Source organism: Carcharhinus amblyrhynchos, chromosome 13 (genome assembly GCF_965287045.1).
Source record: "Carcharhinus amblyrhynchos chromosome 13, sCarAmb.v2.hapA, whole genome shotgun sequence".
In the NCBI taxonomy this organism is placed as follows: Eukaryota; Metazoa; Chordata; class Chondrichthyes; order Carcharhiniformes; family Carcharhinidae; genus Carcharhinus; species Carcharhinus amblyrhynchos.
The window spans coordinates 11,925,066-11,947,330 of record NC_137336.1 but is presented as its reverse complement, the minus strand read 5'-3'; the positions used below and the strand labels follow the sequence as shown (position 1 = coordinate 11,947,330).

At 47.7% G+C, this 22,265-nt stretch overlaps 1 protein-coding gene across 1 annotated transcript; it reads left to right on the top strand.

Annotated features, from left to right (window-relative positions):
* The first annotated feature begins 2,882 nt into the window (after window positions 1-2,882).
* Window positions 2,883-5,822, top strand: LOC145351647 (zona pellucida sperm-binding protein 3-like). Its single transcript, XM_080201207.1, has 9 exons — window positions 2,883-3,284; window positions 4,276-4,391; window positions 4,476-4,579; window positions 4,663-4,840; window positions 4,930-5,056; window positions 5,137-5,225; window positions 5,306-5,427; window positions 5,499-5,633; window positions 5,710-5,822. The coding sequence occupies exons 1-9, from the start codon at window positions 2,883-2,885 to the stop codon at window positions 5,820-5,822; spliced, it is 1,386 nt and encodes a 461-aa protein (XP_080057333.1).
* The last annotated feature ends 16,443 nt before the right edge of the window (window positions 5,823-22,265 follow it).

Sequence of the window (22,265 nt, the reverse complement as noted above, 5' to 3'; positions counted from 1 at the left end):
TATGGGGAGAGGGTGGGAATGTGGAACTGAGCCACGACAGATCAGCCATGATCTTATTGAACGGCGGGGCAGGCTCGAGGAGCTAGATGGCCTACTCCTGCTCCTATTTCTTATGTTCTTATGTTCCTATGTCTTAAATTAATGTCCCCTCATCGATTTGCATCCAATCACTTACCCAGCCACTAACCTCAGCACCAGAAAAGTGGACAGGGATGAGTTTAATAGAACGACATTTTACAAGAGTTAACTCTTCAGGGGGTTTTCACAGTAACTTCACTGCAGTGTTAATGTAAGCCTATTTGTGAGACTAATGAATAAACTTTAAAAGATGGCAATAGTTATTCAATTGAGTAGGTTTGGTTTATAAAGAATCCCGATATAAACTCCGCTGAAGAGTTGCTGCAATTTAGCTGCCATGAAGTTAATTCCCTAGCAACCAGGAATTTGGGATAATTGATGAACAATGCTGAGTATTACACTGAAATACCATTACAATTCTCACACTGACAAAGCCTTATTACTAGTCCAGCATTCACCCAGATCTCAATTCTAATCAGGAAATTATTATAAATTTGATCAGAAAAATCATCATCCCATTAGACAAATAGGTTTTTATTTGAAACAAATATATTTTCAGCGGCTGTAATTTAGAATCATGCAATCCCTACAGTGCTGAAGGAGGCCATTCAGCCCATCAAGTCTGCACCAACCACAATCCCACCCAGGCCCTATCCCCATAATCCCATGCATTTATCCTAGCTAGTCCCCCTGATACCAGAGGGCAATTTTAGCACGGCCAATCCACCTAACCCGCACATCTTTGTATTGTGGAAGGAAAACGGAGAGCCAGGAGGAAACCGACCCAGACACGGGGAGAATGTGCAAACTCCACATAGACAGTGACCCGAGCCGGGAATCGAACCTGGATCCCTGGCACTGTGAGCCAGCAGTGCTAACAACTGTGCCACTGTGCAGCCTTGAATTTGAATATAATGAGCAGAAGCTGACTGGATTGTGATGGCGTAACTCTAGGCCTGAGGCTAAATGATTGTTCGACAAGTCCTCTATGCACCAGAGTCAGTTCAGCCCCTCCCCCTTACTGGACCAGAGGCCTTAACTCCTGAAACCACACCCTCCCCACTGCCCCCACCTTCCCCTCTCATCATAACTCCAACTGGTATCAAATATCCCCCAGCCCACCAGCTACTGGCTGTGATACCACCAACACCCCCCCTCCAGATCTGCATGGGACTCATTGAATATGAGGTCCCTGGGGATTGGTAATTAACTCACCAGGTGGCACTCATATTCCAAGCCCTGTATAAAGCAAGACCATGAGAGGGTCCATTAACATTTTAACACCAGTGGGATGTGTTTTGTTCATCACAGGCTTGTGGTGGTTATTGTTTGTTTTCATTTAATGCAATCAAAGCACAGTTCCTTCATAGCCATCCTTGTGCTGCGACAGTGTTGGAATAAAGCTCCATGCAATCTCGAGGAATACCAGTTCCGTTTTGAATGGACACTCAATTCTGAGTTTAACAATTTCACATCAGACTCTCCACCTTCATTCCGGGCTTTCTGCTGCTTTGATTTTGTCTCATTTTCTTCTTTATTCCTCCCTGTTACATTCGGAGAGTTGCTATCAACATGCAAAACATGCAGACTTTGCACAGTGACCCAAGCCAGGAATCGAACCCAGGTCCCTGGCGCTGTGAGGCAGTAATGTTAACCACCGTGCCGCCATGCCACCCATTAAAGCTTATTCATTAACGTCACAAGTAGGCTTACATTAACACTGCAATGAAGTTACAACGAAAAGCCCCTAGTCGCCACATTCCAGTGCCTTTTTGGGTACACTGAGGGAGAATTCAGTACATCCAATGCACCTAACCAGTACTTCTTTTGGACTGTGGGAGGAAACCAGAGCACCCGGAGGAAACCCACGCTGGGAAACTTCTGCATGCGCAGACCATTGTGTCCTGGGCTTGCAAATCTTTTTTTATTCATTCACAGGACACAGGCGCCACTGGCTGGATCAGCTTTTATTGCCCATCCCTAGTTGCCCAAGGGCAGTTTAAAGTCAACCACATTGCCGTGACTCTGGAGTCACATGCAGGCCAGACCAGGTAAGGACGGCAGATTTCCCTCCCTCAAGGACATTAGTGAACCAGATGGGTATTTCCAACAATTGACAATGATTGCAAGGTCATCGGTAGATTCTTAATTCCAGATTTTTTTATTGAATTCAAATTCCACCATCTGCTGTGGCGGGATTCAAACCCGGGTCCCCAGAACATGAGTGGAGTTTCTGGATTAATAGTCTAGCGATAATACCACTAGGCCATCGACTCCCCTAAATAGATGCAGAGAGGCTTCTGCATCTTGTAATCACCCTCACAACGTTCCCCAGTGCCAGTCTGATTACACCCAATAAAATGGATCGGGAAGATCGCCACTGGCCGGACGCTGGTCACCAATCCTGTTAGTTTCCCTCCCGCTGACATTCCCTGGCTCACTGTGCTATAGAGCAGTGCAGCAGGCCAGGAAAATCGCGCCCATACTGTTTGTGTACTTTCCCCATTTGCACTGTCTGTATCTTTTGTACCATGAAACATTTAATCTCTGCTGCCCCTCCACACTATCACAGAGCCTCCCTTTTCCACAATCTCCCCATTGGATCAACTCTTATTGGTACAAACAAAATAGGCTCGCCCAGTAATAAATCCACCTGTTGTGTGATTGGTGGGAATTGTGGAGATCAGGACTGGTTAATTAGTTCAGTTCTTGATTCTGGAGTTATTGCTGTCAGCTGAGTGTGGGCTGTGTGTATAAAAGATGTTGTTTGGTGCCTGAAGAAATGGTTCAGTTGTTGGCTAATCATGGGGGATTTTGGAATAAGGGTGTGCCTCCCAGTGCTGATGTTATTTGGAGCTGTTTGTTGCTCTGATACTTGGCAACAGTTTCAAGGCCAGAGGTTTCCATGGCTAATAGTCAAAGCCACCCTTAGACCTCAGACAGTCCCTCCTCCTGGACCTCTGTTTGATCCCCACTTCCATGTGTCTGAGGATCAAAGTGTGTCTCCAGTGCAGAGTGTGAGGGTGCAATGTGGAGAGGAGAAGCTGCTGGTCAGGGTCCATCTGGATTTATTTGGAACCAGGCACCTTGTCAAAGCTACTGACCTGACCCTGGGGACAGCAGGTTGTCAGCCAACCAGGATCTACACTCAGAACCACACTGTCCTCTTTGACTATGGACTCCATGAGTGTGGTAGCAGAGTACAGGTAAGGTGAATTCTTTAAGCTCGGGCTGTAGGTTGTTCCCCACTCTTCATTACAACTTCCTTCCTTCCGTCCCTCCACCCTGGGTCAACTCAACTAGGGTTGAATTTCAGTCTAGTTTAATCTGATTGGGTTGGGTCTAATTGAAATGAGAATTAAGATGGATTAAACTGGAGGAATTTTCCACTTGTTGGAGTAAATGGGGCTCTGACTACAAGCTGTTCTATTTCCTTGCAACTTGTGGCTCCTCCTGTTAACTGATGTACTTTTTTTAATTGAATCACTTCCCTGTTAATTGATTTTGGGTCTGCTGCTAACTTCTCCTTGCAAGGGCTGAGGTTGCCTAGCAACACAACTAACCAAACAAGACCATAAGAGCAGAATTAGGCCACTTGGCCCATCAAGCCTGTTCTGCCATTCAATCATGGCTGATATTTTTGTCATTCTTTCTCCCCCACCCCTTCCAATTCTCCTGCCTTCCCCATAGCCCTGATCTCACTAATCAAGAACCTATCTCTGTTAAAGACACACAATGACCTGGCCTCCACAGCCTTCTGTGGCAAAGAGTTCCACAGATTCACCACTCTGGCTGAAGAAATTTCTGAAATGAGGCTATTTGGCCCTGCAGCCTGTTACCCCAGTCATTCAAATCTGAGCTTCCTACAGCCCTCCATTGTCCACAATGGGCAAAAAAATAAATCCCATCTGTCCTGAATATCCTCTGAGGGACCATTTCCCATCTCTCTGGGCCTGGAGATAATGCCAAAGATTTATCAGCTGCTGAATGAGGAAATCCCTCCAATTAATCCTAACATTTCCCTGGGATGAGTCCCCTCTAATAGACTCTCCAGCTTGGTGGTGGGGGGCAGGAAGCAGCCTCTTCATACTTCCTCTAACCCTCCTGAGGAATTTTAATGGGATGAGTTCATTGTTAACCCTGATTTAGGACATTCTCATTTCAGATCAGTTCATTCCTTAAACTGATGTCTTTCAGATGTCTGGAGATTTCCTGATCTACAGCACCCACCTGACCCACCACCCAGAGTATCATGGATCTGTTATTGTGAGAACCAATGGTGCTGTCATTCCCATCGAGTGTCATTATTTTAGGTGAGAATCTTTAATCAATTGTTAAGATCTCTAGCTGCTAGTGACCTCTGACCTTGTCTTAAAATGGCTCCATTCCCTTTCCAGGAAGGGCAATGTGAGCAGTAATCCCATCAAGCCCACCTGGGTCCCATTCAGCTCCACCAGGTCTGGAGAAGGGCATCTGTCATTCTCTCTGCGCTTGATGAATGGTATGTGATGGGTGGATGGTGAATGATTTCCTGTCCTTACTGGGAGTTATTCAGTTTCCAACTATTGTCCTCTTGTACTTCAGACGACTGGCTTACAGAGCGTACTTCGACTGTCTACTACCTGGGTGAGCTCATTCACATTGAGGCCTCGGTTTCAATGAGCAACCACATGGCCCTGAAGCTCTACATTGACCGCTGTGTAGCTACACTAAGACCAGACCAGGACTCCACCCCAAGATACAGCATCATTGACTACAATGGGTAAGGAGCTCTCTTGCTTTCTCCAGCTGCCCCCATCTCAATGGCCCCTCTAGATTTGCTTCATAATCCCTTTTTCCATCTTTCTTCAGTTGCCTCCTGGATAGCAAAGCTGAGGACTCCTTCTCAACCTTTGTGTTGCCAGGTGACAAGCGGGAGCCAGATAAGCTCCGCTTTGATCTGGATGCCTTCCGTTTCTTTGGAGACGAGCGTTCCTTGGTAAGAGGAAGCTGATCATTGGGGTCTGCAGGCTGGGAGGGAGTCACTAAATAATGACTTGTGTTGAATGTGTCCCTCAGATTTTCATTACCTGTTACCTGAAAGTTGCTCCAGTGGATCAGAGAAATTCCAGGAACAAAGCTTGTACTCTGCAGAAGATGGAAAATGTGTAAGTTCTCTCTCTCCCACCCTTCCTTAGGGATGTATCTAAGAAGTGATGCACAACATGGCCAACTTTCTCTTGTTTAGCTGGACCCCATTGGAGGAATCAAGCTTTGACATTTGTGCATGCTGCCATCTTGGGAACTGTGGGGCCACAAGGGATTTGGAATTTGGATCCAGAGGGAGGAGAAATCTTGCAGCTGAAGCTGGTAAGACATTGATCCTCTAGGTGTGGGTGCTTCCTCCCCTCCCCCTCTAACTGGAATGGTTGATATTGCAGATGGTGAAGCTGAATCAAAATGGGAGGCTGAGGCCTCACTTGGACCCCTGCTCATTCTGGATACTGATGTGACCAACCTGGCAACAGCCTCCCTGAATGAGACTGAAGGAAGGATACAGAAGAGGTCTCCACAGGGTGAGTTGGCTGACTGCTGGTTTCCATTTCTCCCTCAGTTAGCTTCACTAACCATTGGTTTCTTGTTGCTTTGTAGGTGTGGAGTCTGAAGTGGTCCTGATTGTGACCCTGACACTGACAGCTGCCTCTCTGATCTTTGTTTCACTAACCACCTTGTTCCTGTACAGGAAACACAAACTGTTAAACTAATGATCAATAAAGCTCTGAATCCTTCTTCCTTGTGTCTGGAGGGTGCATTGACCAATCAGTTCCATCTTAGACTCCATGGGACTGTCTGGAGTGAGCCAATCCCAGCCCAAAACTGGGCCTCAAATTATTAGCTTACTGAAAAACACTAACATTTTACCAGAGCTGCTGGGTTTTCTGGCTGTTTTCCTACCTGGGGAAGTAGAAGGGGATTGTGATCAGCTCTGGGAATCTCCTTGTGGTGCTGAGGCTACCTCTATCTTCCATGGTGATGCTCACCCCTGGAATTGAGATATCAGGAATAAAGAATCTCATGATGACCATGAGATAAGTCAATTGTTGCAAAACCCATGTGGTTCACTAATATGCTGTAGGGAAGGAAATCTCAGTTTAAAAAGTCTGACAACACCAGGGAAGGAAATCTGCCATCTTTAGACTGGCCTACATGTGACTTGAGTCTCAATGTGGTTGACTCAATGCCCTTGCCCAACTAGGAATGGGCAGTAAATGCTGGCCAGGCAGCATTGCCATGTCCCACAAATGAATTTTCCTAAAATTTCAATTAGTATGGCATTAACTCCAACTCCCCACTTAGTGGTACAATAACTTTAAGTTTCTTATTTGATCTAATGTTGAGACCAGACAAACTTCTTATCAGAACAAGCTGGCAGGGTTAAATGGCTGCCTCCTGTTTTCATCTACAAATTTTAGTAGATAGGATCCTGTGGTCTGGAGAGTGAACATATGTTGCTTAATGATAAATCCTGAATTGTAGCAAGATAATGGTTGCAAAATAATAAATCATCTAGGATTAATGAAGGATAACAAGTCCACTTGAAACAAAAAGCAAACCTAAAAGTAAATGGCCAAATTCACCTAGAAATAATTGCAGGTGCTCCAATAACTTGCTCAATTTCAATACTCAAATCTTTATTGGGAGATTTCTAATCTCTTGGTCAATGATCTCAGCTGCACCTCAATGATTACCCAAAATCATTGAATTCCTGAAATGTAGGAGTCTGCACCAACTTTCCAACAGACCATCCCATCAAAACTCATTCCCAGTAATCCCATGTATTTTCCTCACTAATCTACCTGTTTGGTGGGTAGGAGGAAACCAGGTCACCTGGAGGAAACACCAGTCACCTGAGGCCAGAATTGAACATTGGTCCCTGGTGCCGTCAGGCAGCAGTGCTAATCACTGCTGCTCATGCTAAACTTGAAGCATTGAGAAAAGAAACATTAGCAGGTTTTCTGGGAGTTTATGAATGAGGAATAATCTGTTTTACATTGCAGTACAGTAACTAGGGGATTTTCACTGTATGTTGAGGGAGAATTTAGCACAGCCTAATGTTCTTCAGGATGTGGGATCCCAGAGGAAACCCACAGACACACAACCTGCAGATCCACACAGGCAATGACCTGAGCTGGAGATTGAACCCAGGCTCCTGACATCAAGGCAGCAGTGCTAACCACTATGCCACCCTTAATGTGTGAATATTTTCATGTATGCAGCTGCTTCCCTAGCTGGGTGCAAACAGTATGACTGCTGCTTCACCCAGCATTTGTGGAGCAGGAGGAGAGCAATTGACCTCACTCTTGTTATACACAAGATTCCACCACTCTATTCCAGAGTCCATTCCATACAAACAGAAGGATGTCATTCAGAATCTTGTATAGGAATGGGAGGGGGAAATGAAATCCCTCAGTCTGCAAAACTGGAACAAGAGGAGACCATCCAGATCCCAGAGAGTACTCACTAATCGCTTTTTTTGCACTGTCTATAGTAGTGGCTCTCCCTGTTCTGGGCAAAGATTCAAACAGTTAGATTAAATTCAGGTTCCCAGGGTTGAATGGTCTAATTCTGTCCCTATGTATTACCTTTATGGTTCTGGGGGCTGGGTGGTCTCTCCTGTTCCAGTTTTACAGACTGAAGAATTTAATTTTTCACCCTCTATTCCTACACAAGAGTCTGAATGACAACCTTCTGTTTCTATGGAGTAGTGGTGGAATCTTTGTTTGGGCTGGTCTCCTCCTGTTCCACAAACACTGAAGCAGCAGTGTCAGTCTGGCATAACCTGATCCCAGTTAGATTTTCTTGCACTGAAATGGTTCCAAGCATTAATGCCCACTGTCTGTCTCATCCAGCACTTAAACAAAGGTTTCTGTGTACATTTTAATTAAGAAAGATTATCAGAATCAAAAGCTGGAGGAAAGTGCATTGAGCAGGACTCTGAGCTGCTTATCTCTGTCCAAGAGTGGAAAGTAAACACATTGGGATCCTTGGACAGGAGTGAATCTGTATGTTGGCTAGCTCACTGCACAGATTCTAATGGGCAAGTTAGGGGCTTGGGAGTGGGATTTCATCAGTGCACTGGAGTTAGGAGCTGCAGTGTGCAAATTTCACAAAATATTACTGTTACTAAATTGAGGATATGCAAGAAACTGGAATGGGAGGAGCACAGACATCTTGGAGGGTTGTAGAGGCAACAGAAGTTACAGAGATGGGGAGAGGCAAAGTTGTGGAGTGAATTTGAAAACCAGGCTGAGAATTTTTACATTCAGGCATTGCTGGACTGCATTGACACTGGGGCTTAAAGTTAAATTGAGGCTCAGTTGTGTAGAACTAGAGTTATGGCTCACTCAAAACTGTTTGAAGCCTAACCTGTGCCTAGTCTAGCACAGCACAGTGGCACAATAGTTAGCACTGCTGCCTCACAATGCCATGGACCCAGGTTTAATTTCAGCCTTGGGTTACTGTCTGTGTGGATTTTGCATGTTTTCCCCCCTGTATCTTTGGGTGCTCCAGTTTCTTCCCACAGTCCAAAAGTGTGACAAGTAGGCTTACATTAACACTGCAATGAAGTTATTGTGACAATTCCCTAGTCACCACACTCTGGCGCCTGTTTAGGTAGATTGAGGGAGAATTCGGCACAGCCAATACACCTAACCAGCACATCTTTCAGACTGTGGGAGGAAACCAAGCACCCGAAGGAAACCCATGCAGACAGAGTGTGCAGACTCCGCACAGTGGCCCAAGCTGGGATCCTTGGTGCAGTGAAGCAGCAGTGCTAACCACACTGCCACCTCTTTAGGTGGAGTGGCCATGCTCAATTGTCCCTTAGTGTCAAAGAGACTAGCAGGGAGGTTATAGGGAAAGAATTTGTGGAATTGTTTTCGACGCAGCGCGATGGTCCAAATGGCCTCCTTCTGCACTGTAAGCGTTCTATGGCTCCCATTGTTCCTGTGCTCACTAACCTCCATTCCAACACCATCTGCTTTTTAAATTCTCATCCTTGTTTTCAAATCTAGCAATGGCTTCTCCTTCTCTCTATCACAGTAATCGCCTTCATCTCCAGGAACTTTGAGTGCCTCCAACCCTGACCTCTTGGCGATTCCCAATTTTAGTCACTCCACTATTCACAGCCATGGACCAAAAACTAAGCAATGAACTCCTTAATCCTCTCCACATCCAATCTTTCATTTCAATATATTCGTACACGCTATGTGGGCCTTACAGGTAAGGCCAGCATTTATTGTCCACCTCTCGCTATCTGTTGCAAAAGTCGTGATGAGTTATGGTCTGACTGGGCTGGCCCAGAAAACAGTTAAAAGTTCATTAGTTTGCTGTGGGTCAGAGATCACACAGAGGACCCGAGTGGATAAGAACAGCAGAAATGGAGATGACAGCTGTAGCCCAGTGGTCAGCGGTGAGTCAGGAAGTTGTGGTTTCAGAGCTCGCTACAGGGAATTAAGCAGCACAGCATTGAGGGAGTGCTGGAGGCCAACACAGAACTGTACTGTTGATGTACAGGGACGGTACTGAGGGAGTGCTGCACTGTCATGGGTCAGTAGTGAGGGAGTGCTGCACTGTAGATGTCAAATCATGCACTGGGAAATACTGTACGGTCAGAGGGGCAGTTGTTCAGTGTATGCATGCTTTAGGCTATCTATATGAGGTGCTGGTGTCGGCGTTCAGGCGACTGCGTCTCTCTTGCAATACTAAAATTAGTAGCTAATCACAGGAAGTGACTTCTTTGCAATCAGGTCAGAGGCAGAACAGTTCATCGCAGCAACAATGGGTCTAAATCTACTGCTATGCCTGACGTCGGTCTTCATCCAGTGTTGGGAGCCCACCTATTGCCTGGAAGGTAGGGATGGTCAGATTGCTGGGAAGTGTGTAACACACCTGAGAACGTTACAGGAACTTGTGGCTGATAAGTAGAGTGAATAACAAAATGTGTCCACTGCACGCTGAACCTGTCATGGGGCCAGCCCCGGCTATCATTGCTCTTTACTACGTGCTGGTGAACTGCCCCTCTTGAGCTGCTGCAATCCCTGTGGTGTAGGTACACCCACAGTGCTGTTAGGGTGGGAAGTCCACGATTTTGACCCCAGTAACAGTGAAGGAATGGTAATATATTCCCAAGTCAGGATTGTGTGTGACTTATCATAGAATCATAAAATCCCTACGGTGCAGAAAGAGGCCATTCAGCCCATCGAACCTGCACCATCAACAATCCCACCCAGGCCCCATCACCATCACCCCACGGATTAACCTGCTAATCCCCTGACGCTAAGGGGCAATTTAGCATGGCCGATCCGTTTAACCCACACATCTTTGGACTGTGGGAGGAAACCGGAGCACCTGGAGGAAACCCACACAGAGAATATGCTGTGTTAATCACTGTGCCAGGCCTTGGAGAGGAACCTCCAGGTGGTGAACCCCAAGGTATCTGCTACCCTTGTCTTTTTAGATGTTAAATGTTATGGATGCAAAAGGTGCTGTCACAAGAACCTTGCTGAGTTGCTGCAGCGTATCTTGTAGATGTTTCACAAATTTGCGACTGTCAGTGCTGGAGGGATTGAATGTTTGTAATCAAGCAGGCTGCTTTCTCCCGGATGTTGTCTAATCTCTTGAGTGTTGTTGGAGCTGCACCCATCCAGGCAAGTGGGAAGTATTCCATCACACTCTGGCCTTGTAGATGGTGGACAGGCTGTGGGGAGTCGGGAGGTGGATTACTAGCCGCAGCGTTCATAGCCTTTCATCTGCTTTTGTAGTCACAGTGGACGGAATTTTCTCACATTTTAAATAGTGTCCACTTGGGGGAAGGCGGTAAAAAGGGCATTCCGATGTACAGTAGAAAAAAAGATAGACTCCACGGAAACAGACCCCAACCCACCCATCCGCGCCCACCACCATTTCAATCTTACAGACTCTCGCTGGGTGTTGGATTGTTTCCAATCCCCTCTCTCCATTCCCCCTCAGTCACTACTTCAATAAAGTTCTCAACAACACGTTTGTAAATCAGGGAACAGAGATCTGCTTGTGAAAGGAGTTGATCAGATTCACAACATCAGCAAAGGCCATTCGGCCTTCAAGTCTGTCCTTGTTCCGGGTCTTCTGCTGCTACTCACTACGTCAGTCCTGTCTCCAAAAGCCCTTTCCCAGGTCAATCCATATTCCTCCTTCACAACCCTGCACCCAATTTCCATCAACAGCTTTTTTTAAAATTCATTTGTGGGACATGGGCATTGCTGGCTGGGCCAGTATTTGTTGCCCATTCCTAGTTGACCTTGGAGGGCAGGGGATCTGGCTGTGGAGGCCAGACCGGGTAAGGACAGCAGATTTCCTTCCCTAATGGGCATCAGTGAATCAGATGCATTTTTCTGACAATCAACAATGGTTTCATGGTCATCAGTAGATTCTTAATTCCAGATACTTTATATTGAATTCAAATTGCACCATCTGCCATGGTGGGATTTGAACCCGAGTCCCTCAGAGCATTAGCTGAGTCTCATGATTAATAGTCTAGCGATAACACCACTCGGCCATCACCTCCCCTAAGTGCTTCCTCAGGAACCCCTGGTGGCAAAATATTCCCTCGTTTTGCTGAGCAAGATAAAGTTGGTGAGATTGACGGTGTGGGTCCAATGTTGGCCAAGATACTGTTAGTATCTCCCTTGCCAGTGGGAAAAGGCCTCAGAACCCCACCCACTCTCTTGAACCCCGCACTGAGGGACGATATTTTAAATTTACTACTCTGCATTTATTATTTATTTACCATTTGTGGAAGTTGGAATAAATCATTTTGACAACATCTGCAAAAATTCCTGTGAAAAATGCAATACCCCGATGTATTTCTGATGAGAATTTTAATCATTTTGACTGACACATGAAGAAAACCTTTTGGGGAACCTTCAATCCAGGAATTATTCCGTTTGTAATTCGTTCCTTAATTCCAGCTTTCAGTCTGCGTCCCGGAATTTAATATTGGATGTTTGCCCAGTTGATGAAAGCCCCGGATTGATTCGCTGCGATTGACACCATGGCTGGAATTTTCCAGCTGTTCACAGACCAGGATCTTCCAGTCCCGCTGACGGCTCACCACCTTCAACCCTACCCCCCATCTCCCCACCATTCCCCACCACGGGTTTCCCGGCAGTGAAGAGTGTTGCGGTCAACAGGGGATCCTGTTGACCTTCCAGGATTGGAATCCTGTTGACAACGACGGGGCTGGAAGATCCAATCACTGGCCAATGCCAGACGCAGCAGCTTGCATGGAAATCCTTGCCCGCCATCCATGCATGCGCAGAAAGTGCTCCCCCTGGTGTTGCAGCACAAATAAACACAACCAAAGTCTATCTGTGGGACTGTTGGTTATTGTCCAGCTGGCCGCAGCTCCTTGAAGTTCCTCACCACTGGAATTACTCATCGTCAGTGATTCCAATCCTTTAAACTGAGCTGCGTTTGGTGCTCTCTGCTGCCACAAACCATGCCAACCGGGAAGCATTTAGCACTGATTCGAGGCTGCCATTGAAATCAGCTAACCATCAGACCTGGTTCAAATCAGCCTCGACTCCCCCCGCTCCCAGTGACTCAAAGGACAGGATGGGCAGCTACGACTGCCAAGGAGGCTGAGGGAGTATCATGTGGAGAAGTGAGAAGTTGTCCTCTTTGGTGATAAGAATTCAAAGGCACTCAGAGGAAACCCACGTAGACATGGGGTGAATGTATAAACTCTACACAATCTCGGAATCCAATGACAGCGCGGTGGCAAAGTGGTTATCGTTGCTACCTCATAGCACCAGGGACCTGGGTTCAAATCTGGCCTCAGCTCACTGTCTGTGTGGAGTTTGCATATCCTCCCCAAGGCACTGGAGGGGGTCCAGAGGAGATTCACTAGGTTGATTCCAGAGCTGGGGGCTTGGTTTATGAGGAGAGACTGAGTAGACTGGGGCTATACTCATTGGAATTCAGAAAAATGAGGAGAGATCATATAGAAACATAAAAGGTTATGAAGGGAATAGATACAATAGAAGCAGGGAAGTTGTTTCCACTGGCAGGAGAAACTAGAACTAGGAGGCGTAGCCTCAAAATAAGGGGAAGCAGATTTAGGACGGAGTTGAGGAAGAACTTCTTCACACAAAGGGTTATGAATCTGTGGAATTCCCTGCCCAGTGAAGCAGTTGAGGCTACCTCATTGAATGTTTTTAAGGCAAGGATAGATAAATTTTTGAACAGTAAAGGAATTACGGGTTATGGTGAGCAGGCGGGTAAGTGGAGCTGAGTCCACAAAAAGATCAGCCATGATCTTATGGCGGAACAGGCTTGAGGAGCCAATAGCCTATTCCTGCTCCTAGTTCTGATGTTCTTATGTCTGCGTGGGATTCTTCCAGGTGCTCCGGTTTTCTCATGGTGTCCAAAAGATATGCTCCTTAGTAGCATTGGCCATGCTCAATTATCCCTCAGTGTCCAAAGATGTGTAAGTCAGATGGATCAGTGTGGTAAATGTGTGAAGTTAGAGAGGTAGGGTAGGGAGTAGTCATGTGTCAGAGAGTTTATGTAGACTCAATGGGCCAAATGGCCTTTTTTGAGCTGTGGGGATGCTGTAGAACTGGACCCTGGTCCCTGGCACTGAGTCAGCAGTGCTAACCATCCTGCCACAGCGCCTGTCCCATGCATGCATTGGCTTAATGTAAACCCAACCCCTGCCACACCCGGCAACCTGTATTTTGTTCTTAAAGTTGTTAGATTTTGTTGCACTCTGTCACGGCTACACTTTAATATCTAACACATTCTCCCTTCCTCCAGTGCTGAGGAAGGACCAAAAGAACTCAAGGTGTTAACTCTGCCTCTCTTTCTCTTTCCTTATCGATGCTGCCAGACCCGCTGAATTTTCCCAGCATTGTTCGTGTTTCACATTCCAGCACCCACGGTACGTTGTTAGTGAATAGATTTTAGTTGGGTAATTAGGATCACACGGTTTAAGGGAACGAGGATTGTACTTGCACTGTTAGCACTGCTGCCTTACAACACTAGGGACCTGGGTTCGATTCCCGGCTTGGGTCACTGTCTGTGCAGAGTCTGCACATTCTCCCCGTGTCTGCATGGGTTTCCTCCAGATGCTCCGGTTTCCTCCCACGGTCCAAAAGACATGCTTGTTAGGTGCGTTGGCTGTGCTAGATTCTCTTTCAGTGTACCCGAACAGGCGCTGGAGTGTGGCAACTAGGGGATTTTCACAGTAACTTTGTTGCAGTGTTAATGTAAGCATTAACATTAATAGGTAAACTTAAAAAAAAATTAGATATGATCTAATTAAATGGCAGAACAGAATCGGGAAGCTGGATCTTTCAGCCACGTTGCCCCAAATTCGGAAAATCCTGCCTTAGGTCAATGGCCTTTCACGTGGTCAGCCTCTGCCAAACAACGATTCCCATGGTGGGCAAGATGGGAAAATTCCCTGCGAGGGGATGAATGCCCTCGTGCTGTTCCCATGTTCCTGAGGGGGGTCAAAGAAACTGTGAGTTATGGATCAGGAAACACTTGTACAAGTGGCACAGCCTGTGATACAACAGGTGGATCACAAATCAATGTGCACTCGCGATGCAGAGGCATACAATGATATTGGAAAATTGGGTTAGAATAGTTGGTTAGTTTGCCTCTGACTGGCACAGACATGATGAGCCAAAGGGCATTTTTCTTTGCTCTATATCTCCATGTGATTGCACCTGAGGGGCTGCGGAGGAGATTCACCAGGATGCTGCCTGGGATGGAACATTTAAGTTGTGAAGAGAGGTTGGATAGGCGTGGATTGTTTTCATTGGAGGGGAGAAGACTGAGGGGCAACCTGATCGAGGTGTGCAAGATTGAGGGGCACGGACAGAGTGGATAGGGAGCATCTGAAGGGTCAGTCAGGAGGGGACAGAGGTTCAAGGTGAGGGGCACGAGGTTTAGGGGGGAATGTGAGGAAAATCTCTTTTACCCAGCCTGGTGGTGACAGTCTGGAATGCGTTGCCTGGGAGAGCGGGAGAGGCAGGTTGCCTCACATCCTTTAAAAAGTATCTAGATGAGCACTTGGCACATCGTAATATTCAGGGCTATGGTCCAAGTGTTGGCAGATGGGATTAGGTGGCAGTTCAGTGTATCAGTACGGCCTCGATGGGCCGAAGGGCCTCTTCTACACTGTATGATTCTATGATTCAATGACTCAATGAGTTGAACTGTGTGAAAATGGACTACTACTTCAGACGGTTCAGTGGGTTAATGAATGACACCTCCCCCACCCCCCCCCCCCCCCCCCAACCCCAAAGACATCCATCTCACTGTCCACAGCAGTTGACAGGCTCAAAAAAGAGAAGGGAGATAAGTGACCAGATGGTCTTTAAAATTATGAACAGGTTGATAGGGTAGGTGTGGAGAAATGTAGGTGGGAGAGACCAGAACTCGGGGCCATCAACACAGGATAAATCCAATAAGTCAGGAGAAATCTCTTTCTCCACAGAGTGTTGGATATGTGAGGGTGAAAGGAATAGGAGGAGGTTTGTGTGAAACATAAACGCCAGCATAGATCAGAGGGGCTGAATGGCCTCATTCTCTGCTGTAAGTGATTTCCTGCGACTCTTTGTTCACATTTGCAGGGTCAGACGAGGCGGAAACCAGAGTTGGTAACGCCATCTCCTCTCTATCTAAGAGTCACAAGTTTAAGATGTTGCTGTGTCGATTTCAGTGTGAGAGCTGAGAGTTACGGCCCGCGGACGGTCTGTAACTGACCACATGGGAACAGAGCTGTACACCACTCACAGGCAGCTGTTATTCTGCAGGATATGTGAAGCCTGTGTTTGCTGACCACATTAACTCCTCAGCCTGACAACACTGCAAATGCAACACCGACACAACACAACCCTCCCCGCTCCTATATACTTCCCACCGTCTCAGCATTTTAAAATCAGAATCCAGATCTGTCTTTGTAAGGACCCATTGTGGTTGATCTCACCTTTAACCGCATTGAAATCTATTTGCCACAGGCTCACTCATTTTGTCTGTCAATGCCCCTTTGCAACATCCTGTAAGCATCTACAGTGCCTTTCAACACAGTGTCAGCGACAAACCTGATCCCCAGCTCTCCATCGCCCTCAGCAAAACAACATTAACCCTAGTGAAAAGGTGTCCCGAGCCCCACACTTTAACATCACCAGGAGAACAAACAAAAAACAATGGCTGCGAATTTACCACCCTGCCCACCATGGGAATCGGAGCGGGCAAGCGGCGGACCTTGAGAGGGTCCATTGACCTCGGGCGGGACTTCATGGTGTCGGGACAAGTGAGGCTGCAAAATCCCGCCCAGAAATCTCAGCAGGTCTGACAGCATCTGTGGAACACAGTAAAAAGTCTGACAACACCAGGTTTAAGTCCAACCGATTTATTTGATAGCAAACTCACAAGCTTTCGGGGTTTGTCCCTTTGTCAGGTGAATGGAGAGTTCTGGCCTCAGACAGAGCGTATAAAGCACAGACAGTTTACAGATTACTGATTAGAATGCGAATCTTTACACCTAACCTGCTGTTCAAGTCCTAAAGTGGCTGACAATGTGAGTGGAAGGAGTGCTGATCATGGGTTAAAGAGATGTGTATTCTCTCCAGACAGTACAGTAAGTGAGGTTACTCACTTACCTCACTGTACTGCCTGGAGACAATACACATCTCTTTAACCTGTGATCAGTAACCTGTGACCTCCTTCCATTCACATTGTCGGCCACTTTAGGACTTGAACAGCAGGTTAGGTGTAAAGATTCGCATTCTAATCAGTAATCTGTAAACTGTCTGTGCTTTATACGCTCTGTCTGAGGCCAGAACTCTCCATTCACCTGACGAAGGGGCAAACCCCGAAAGCTAGTGAGTTTGCTATCAAATAAATCGGTTGGACTTAAACCTGGTGTTGTCAGACTTTTTACTGCGTTTACCCCAGTCCAATGCCGGCATATCCACATCATGAGTATCTGTGGAGACATGAGAGCCAATGGCATGAGTCAGCATGACCCCACGGGACTCGAAACGTTGGCTCTCTTCTCTCTCGCTGTGGAGATGCCAGCGTTGGACTGGGGTAAATACAGTAAGAAGTCTCACAGCACATAAACCTATCGCACTTTAATCTGCTGTTGTGAGACTTCTTACTCTCTTCTCTCTCCACAGATGCTGTCAGACCTGCAGAGATTTTCCAGCATTTTCTGTTTTTGTTTCAGGTTCTGGCAGTATTTTGCTTTTAGAAACAATAAAGTGTGGGAAGGCAATGGCCTGCTGGTATTCTCACTAGACTATCAACCCAGAAGCTCAGTTAAAGTTCTGGGGACCCAGGTTCAAATCCCACCATGGCAGGATTCAGTGAAAAGTAAAATACCCGGAATTAAGAATCTACTGATGACCATTGTTGATTGTTGGAAAAACCCATCTGGTTATTAATGCCCCATTAAGGAAGGAAATCTGCCATCCTTACCTGGTCTGGCCTGGCCTGGCCTACATGTGACTCACAGCAATTTAGCTAACTCTCAACTGCCCTCTGAAATGGCCCAGTCAGCCACTCAGTCCAAGGGCAACAAGGGATGGGCAATAAGTGCTGGCCAGCCAGCGATGGCCATGTCCAAGGACTAAGGAATAAATCATAGAATCGTAGAATCCCTATAGTGCAGAAGGAGACTATTCGGCCCATCAAGTTTGCACCAGCCACAACTCCAGCCAGGCCCTATTCCCGTAACCCATACATTTACCCTACTAATCCCCCTGACACTAGGATCAATTTAGCATCGCCAATTCAGCTAATCCACACATCTTTAGACTGTGGGAGGAAAACAGAGCACCAGGAGGAAACCCATGCAGACATGGGGAGAATGTGCAGTCTTCACACAGACAGTGACCCGGAATGGAACCTGGGTCCATGGCACTGTGAGGCAGCAGCTGTGGTTAGTGGCTCATATATTCAATTAGCAATGGAACAGCATGAAATGAGGTGGAGAATTAAAGGTTCTTGTTCTTACGCTATAACTGTGGTCTTGCTATTTACAGATCGCCCAGTGCGCAATACTGTGGGATCCGCACTCAACCTCTCAGCCCTGCTGACTTGCTCAGACTGCCTCAATGTGACCAGGTTCTGGAAGCTGCAGCACAATTGTTCAGGAAAGGCAAAGGGTTACCAGCAGGCAGCAACTGCACAGGGCTCCAGTCCGATGCCCAGTGACTCAAGCCTCAACTCCTTACAGAGACAGCTGCATATCCTGGCTGGCCACAACATGCCAATCAATAAGCTGGCCTTTACAGACACTGGGAACTTCACCTGTGACCGGGAGAGCAATGAAAGCCTCATAGACAAACTGTTCCAACTCATAACAGTAAAAGGTAAAAAGTCACTCTGTCAAAGAGGGAGCAATCAGGCAGAATGGTCATCTGTATTTCACGTGGAACCACTCTGCCTCTCACTCACCAGGTTCGAGCTTCAAAGCCCAGTCTGAGTACTTGAGCACAAAAATCAAGGTTCATGTTCCAGCCCAGTGCTGAGGGAGTGCCGCATTGTCAGAGGGTCAGTACTGAAGGAGTGCCGCACTGTCAGAGGGTCAGTACTGAGGGAGTGCTGCACTGTCAGAGGGTCAGTACTGAGGGAGTGCTGCACTGTCAGAGGGTCAATACTGAGGGAGTGCTGCACTGTCAGAGGGTCTGTACTGAGGGAGTGCTGCACTGCCAGAGGGCCAGTACTGAGGGAGTGCTGCACTGTCAGAGGGTCAGTACTGAGGGAGTGCTGCACTATCAGAGGATCAGTACTGAGGGAGTGCTGCACTGTCAGAGGGTCAGTACTGAGGGAGTGCTGCACTGTCAGAGGGTCGGTACTGAGGGAGTGCCGCACCGTCAGAGGGTCGGTACTGAGGGAGTGCTGCACCGTCAGAGGGTCGGTACTGAGGGAGTGCCGCACCGTCAGAGGATCGGTACTGAGGGAGTGCTGCACTGTCAGAGGGTTGGTACTGAGGGAGTGCCGCACCGTCAGAGGGTCGGTACTGAGGGAGTACCGCACTGTCAGAGGGTCGGTACTGAGGGAATGCTGCACTGTCAGAGGGTCGGTACTGAGGGAGTGCTGCACTATCAGAGGGTCAGCACTGAGGGAGTGCCGCACTGTCAGAGGGTCAGTACTGAGGGAGTGCTGCACTGTCAGAGGGCCATTCCAAGAGAGAGCTGTATATTTGGAGGGATAACACTGAAGGAGTGTCATGTTTTATGTTGTTTCACCATGTCTTGTGAGATTTTGCTTATCCCATAACTGAATTGAATTAGTGAGTGTGTACTTTTGCTTGAAACTATTAGTTTGCGCTATTTACAAAGACTTCACGGTAAGCACACGGGTTCTAGACAAATAATCTTCTGTGTCTTGGATCCTCTTGGCCATCGAATGTGGTTGTCATGCTTATATTGTCATTAACATTGGCTCAGTATGTGAAGCGCTGTGAGGTGTTTTTTATCGGTGATAAGGTGCTACATAAATGCAATCTGTCTCTTTCCTCGCAGTTGGAATTGTGTCCCCGCGTCCCCCTGGGGAAGGACAGACTCTAACTCTGTTGTGCCGAGTGTCTTTGGACTATTCAGCATCATCTACAGTGTGGAGAAACTCTGCCAATAGCAGCCATCCTGGGAATGCCAGCAAGATTCCAGGATCCAGCAGCCTGACAGAGGGCGGAATAAGGATGGGCGAAGGCCAATGGAAATGTGTGACTGAGAATGGGAAATACACAGTTCAATACCAGCTCCTGGTTATTGGTATGTATTAAATATGTTGTATTACCAAAGGTAATGTCCAATGTGTGTGTAATTAAACACACACACACACACACACACACACACACACACACACACACACACACACACACACACACACACACACACACACACGGAGCCTCTTCACTGAGGCACTACTCACCTCAGCCAGTCTAACTACCACCCACAAGTACGTTAAACCAAAGTAAGGTGGCAGCTAGTCCCCAGCTGTTGATATTTCCTTTCATTCCCAAAGTTCCAGATCCCATTAGATTCCCAAAGGAAAATCATCCAACTCCCAGCATATTCCTCTGACAGTGCAGCACTCCCTCAGTACTGACCCTCTGACGGTGCGGCACTCCCTCAGTACTGACCCCCTGACAGTGCGGCACTCCCTCGGCGCCGACCCTCTGACGGTGCGGCACTCCCTCGGCACTGCCCCTCTGACGGTGCGGCACTCCCTCGGCGCCGACCCTCTGACGGTGCGGCACTCCCTCGGCACTGCCCCTCTGACGGTGCAGCACTCCCTCGGCGCCGACCCTCTGACAGTGCGGCACTCCCTCGGCACTGCCCCTCTGACGGTGCGGCACTCCCTCGGCGCCGACCCTCTGACGGTGCGGCACTCCCTCGGCACTGCCCCCCTGACAGTGCAGCACTCCCTCGGCGCCGACCCTCTGACAGTGCGGCACTCCCTCGGCGCTGCCCCTCTGACAGTGCAGCACTCCCTCGGCACTGCCCCCCTGACAGTGCAGCACTCCCTCGGCGCCGACCCTCTGACAGTGCGGCACTCCCTCGGCGCTGCCCCTCTGACGGTGCGGCACTCCCTCGGCACTGCCCCCCTGACAGTGCAGCACTCCCTCGGCGCTGCCCCTCTGACAGTGCAGCACTCCCTCGGCGCTGCCCCTCTGACAGTGCGGCACTCCCTCGGCGCTGCCCCTCTGACGGTGCAGCACTCCCTCAGTACTGACGTGGATACTGTAATATATCTTCCCCCACCACCATGGAACTGTAAGGTGTGAGAGGTGTATCGAATCCGGGCTGGAGCTGAGGTTCATGGGAATGGAGATAAGGCTCAATGAAGAACAAACAACAATCACAAGAGATTTGTACTCAGTGTGGAGAAGTTATAGTCTTTCCTGACCCTGCTTTGTGTCCTGTTTATTTTATAGCTCTGCATTCAGGAGTGGGTCCCATCTCTATCATCAGGATTTTCTGTATGCTCTTCATTTTCATCCTCCTCCTTGCGAGTTACTCTGGGTATCGCAAGTACAAAGGTGAGTTTTCACCTTGTGGAGTTTTCATTTGTGAAATATAATCAAGCGGCAAAGATAATTAGGCCCAGATTTGATGACTCTCTCACATTCTAAGCAGCTTCTGCCATGCACTGGCCTCACACTTCCGACTGTTCGCTACTCTGGGAGCAGCCTGGGAATTGGTACTTAGCTCATTGGTCTAGGGGTATGATCCTCGCTTAGGGAACAGCGTTCAAATGCAAAAGCTCTCGGTTTCGAATCACGCGTGAGCCCAAGACATCCTTTAGGACTGAATTGAGGAAGAACTTCTTCACCCAAAGGGTTGTGAATCTGTGGAACTCCCTGCCCAATGAAGCAGTTGAGGCTACCTCATTGAATGTTTTTAAGGCAAGGATGGATGAATTTTTGAACGGTAAAGGAATTGAGGGTTATGGTGAGCAAGCGGTTAAGTGGAGCTAAGTCCACGAAAAAATCTTACTGAATAGCAGAGCAGGCTCGAGGGGCCAGATGGCCCACTCCTGCTCCTTGTTCTTACGTTCTAACTGGTGCTCCAGTGAGAGGCAGTAGACACAAGGAAAAGGGAAAGGAAGGAGGATTTATTAAAATATAAATCAATGGATGTGGGCATCACTGGCTAGCATTTATTACCCATCCCTAACTGCCCTTGGGAAGGTGGTGGTGAGCTGCCTTCTTGAACCGCTGCAGTTCCTGATGTGTAAATACACCCACAGTGCTGTAAGGGAATGAATTCCAGCATTGTGACCCAGTGAAGTGATGGCGACGTATTTCCAACATTTTTCAGGATGGTGAGTGACTTGGAGGGGAATTTGTAGTTGGTAGTGTTCCTACATGTCTGCTGCTGCCTTTGTCCTGCTAAGTGGTCGAGGTCACCGGTTTGGAAGGTGCTGCCTAAGGAGTCTTAGCGAGTTACTGACAACATGTTATAGTTGGTACACACTGTGTGTCAGTAGCCGGGGATTGAATGTTTAAAGTGATGGGTTAGATGATAATTAAATGGGCTTATTTGTCCTGGATGGTGTCTCGAGTGTTGTCGGAGCTGCACCCATCCAGGCAAGTGGAGAGTATTCCATCACACTCCTGACTTGTGCCTTGTAGAAGGTGA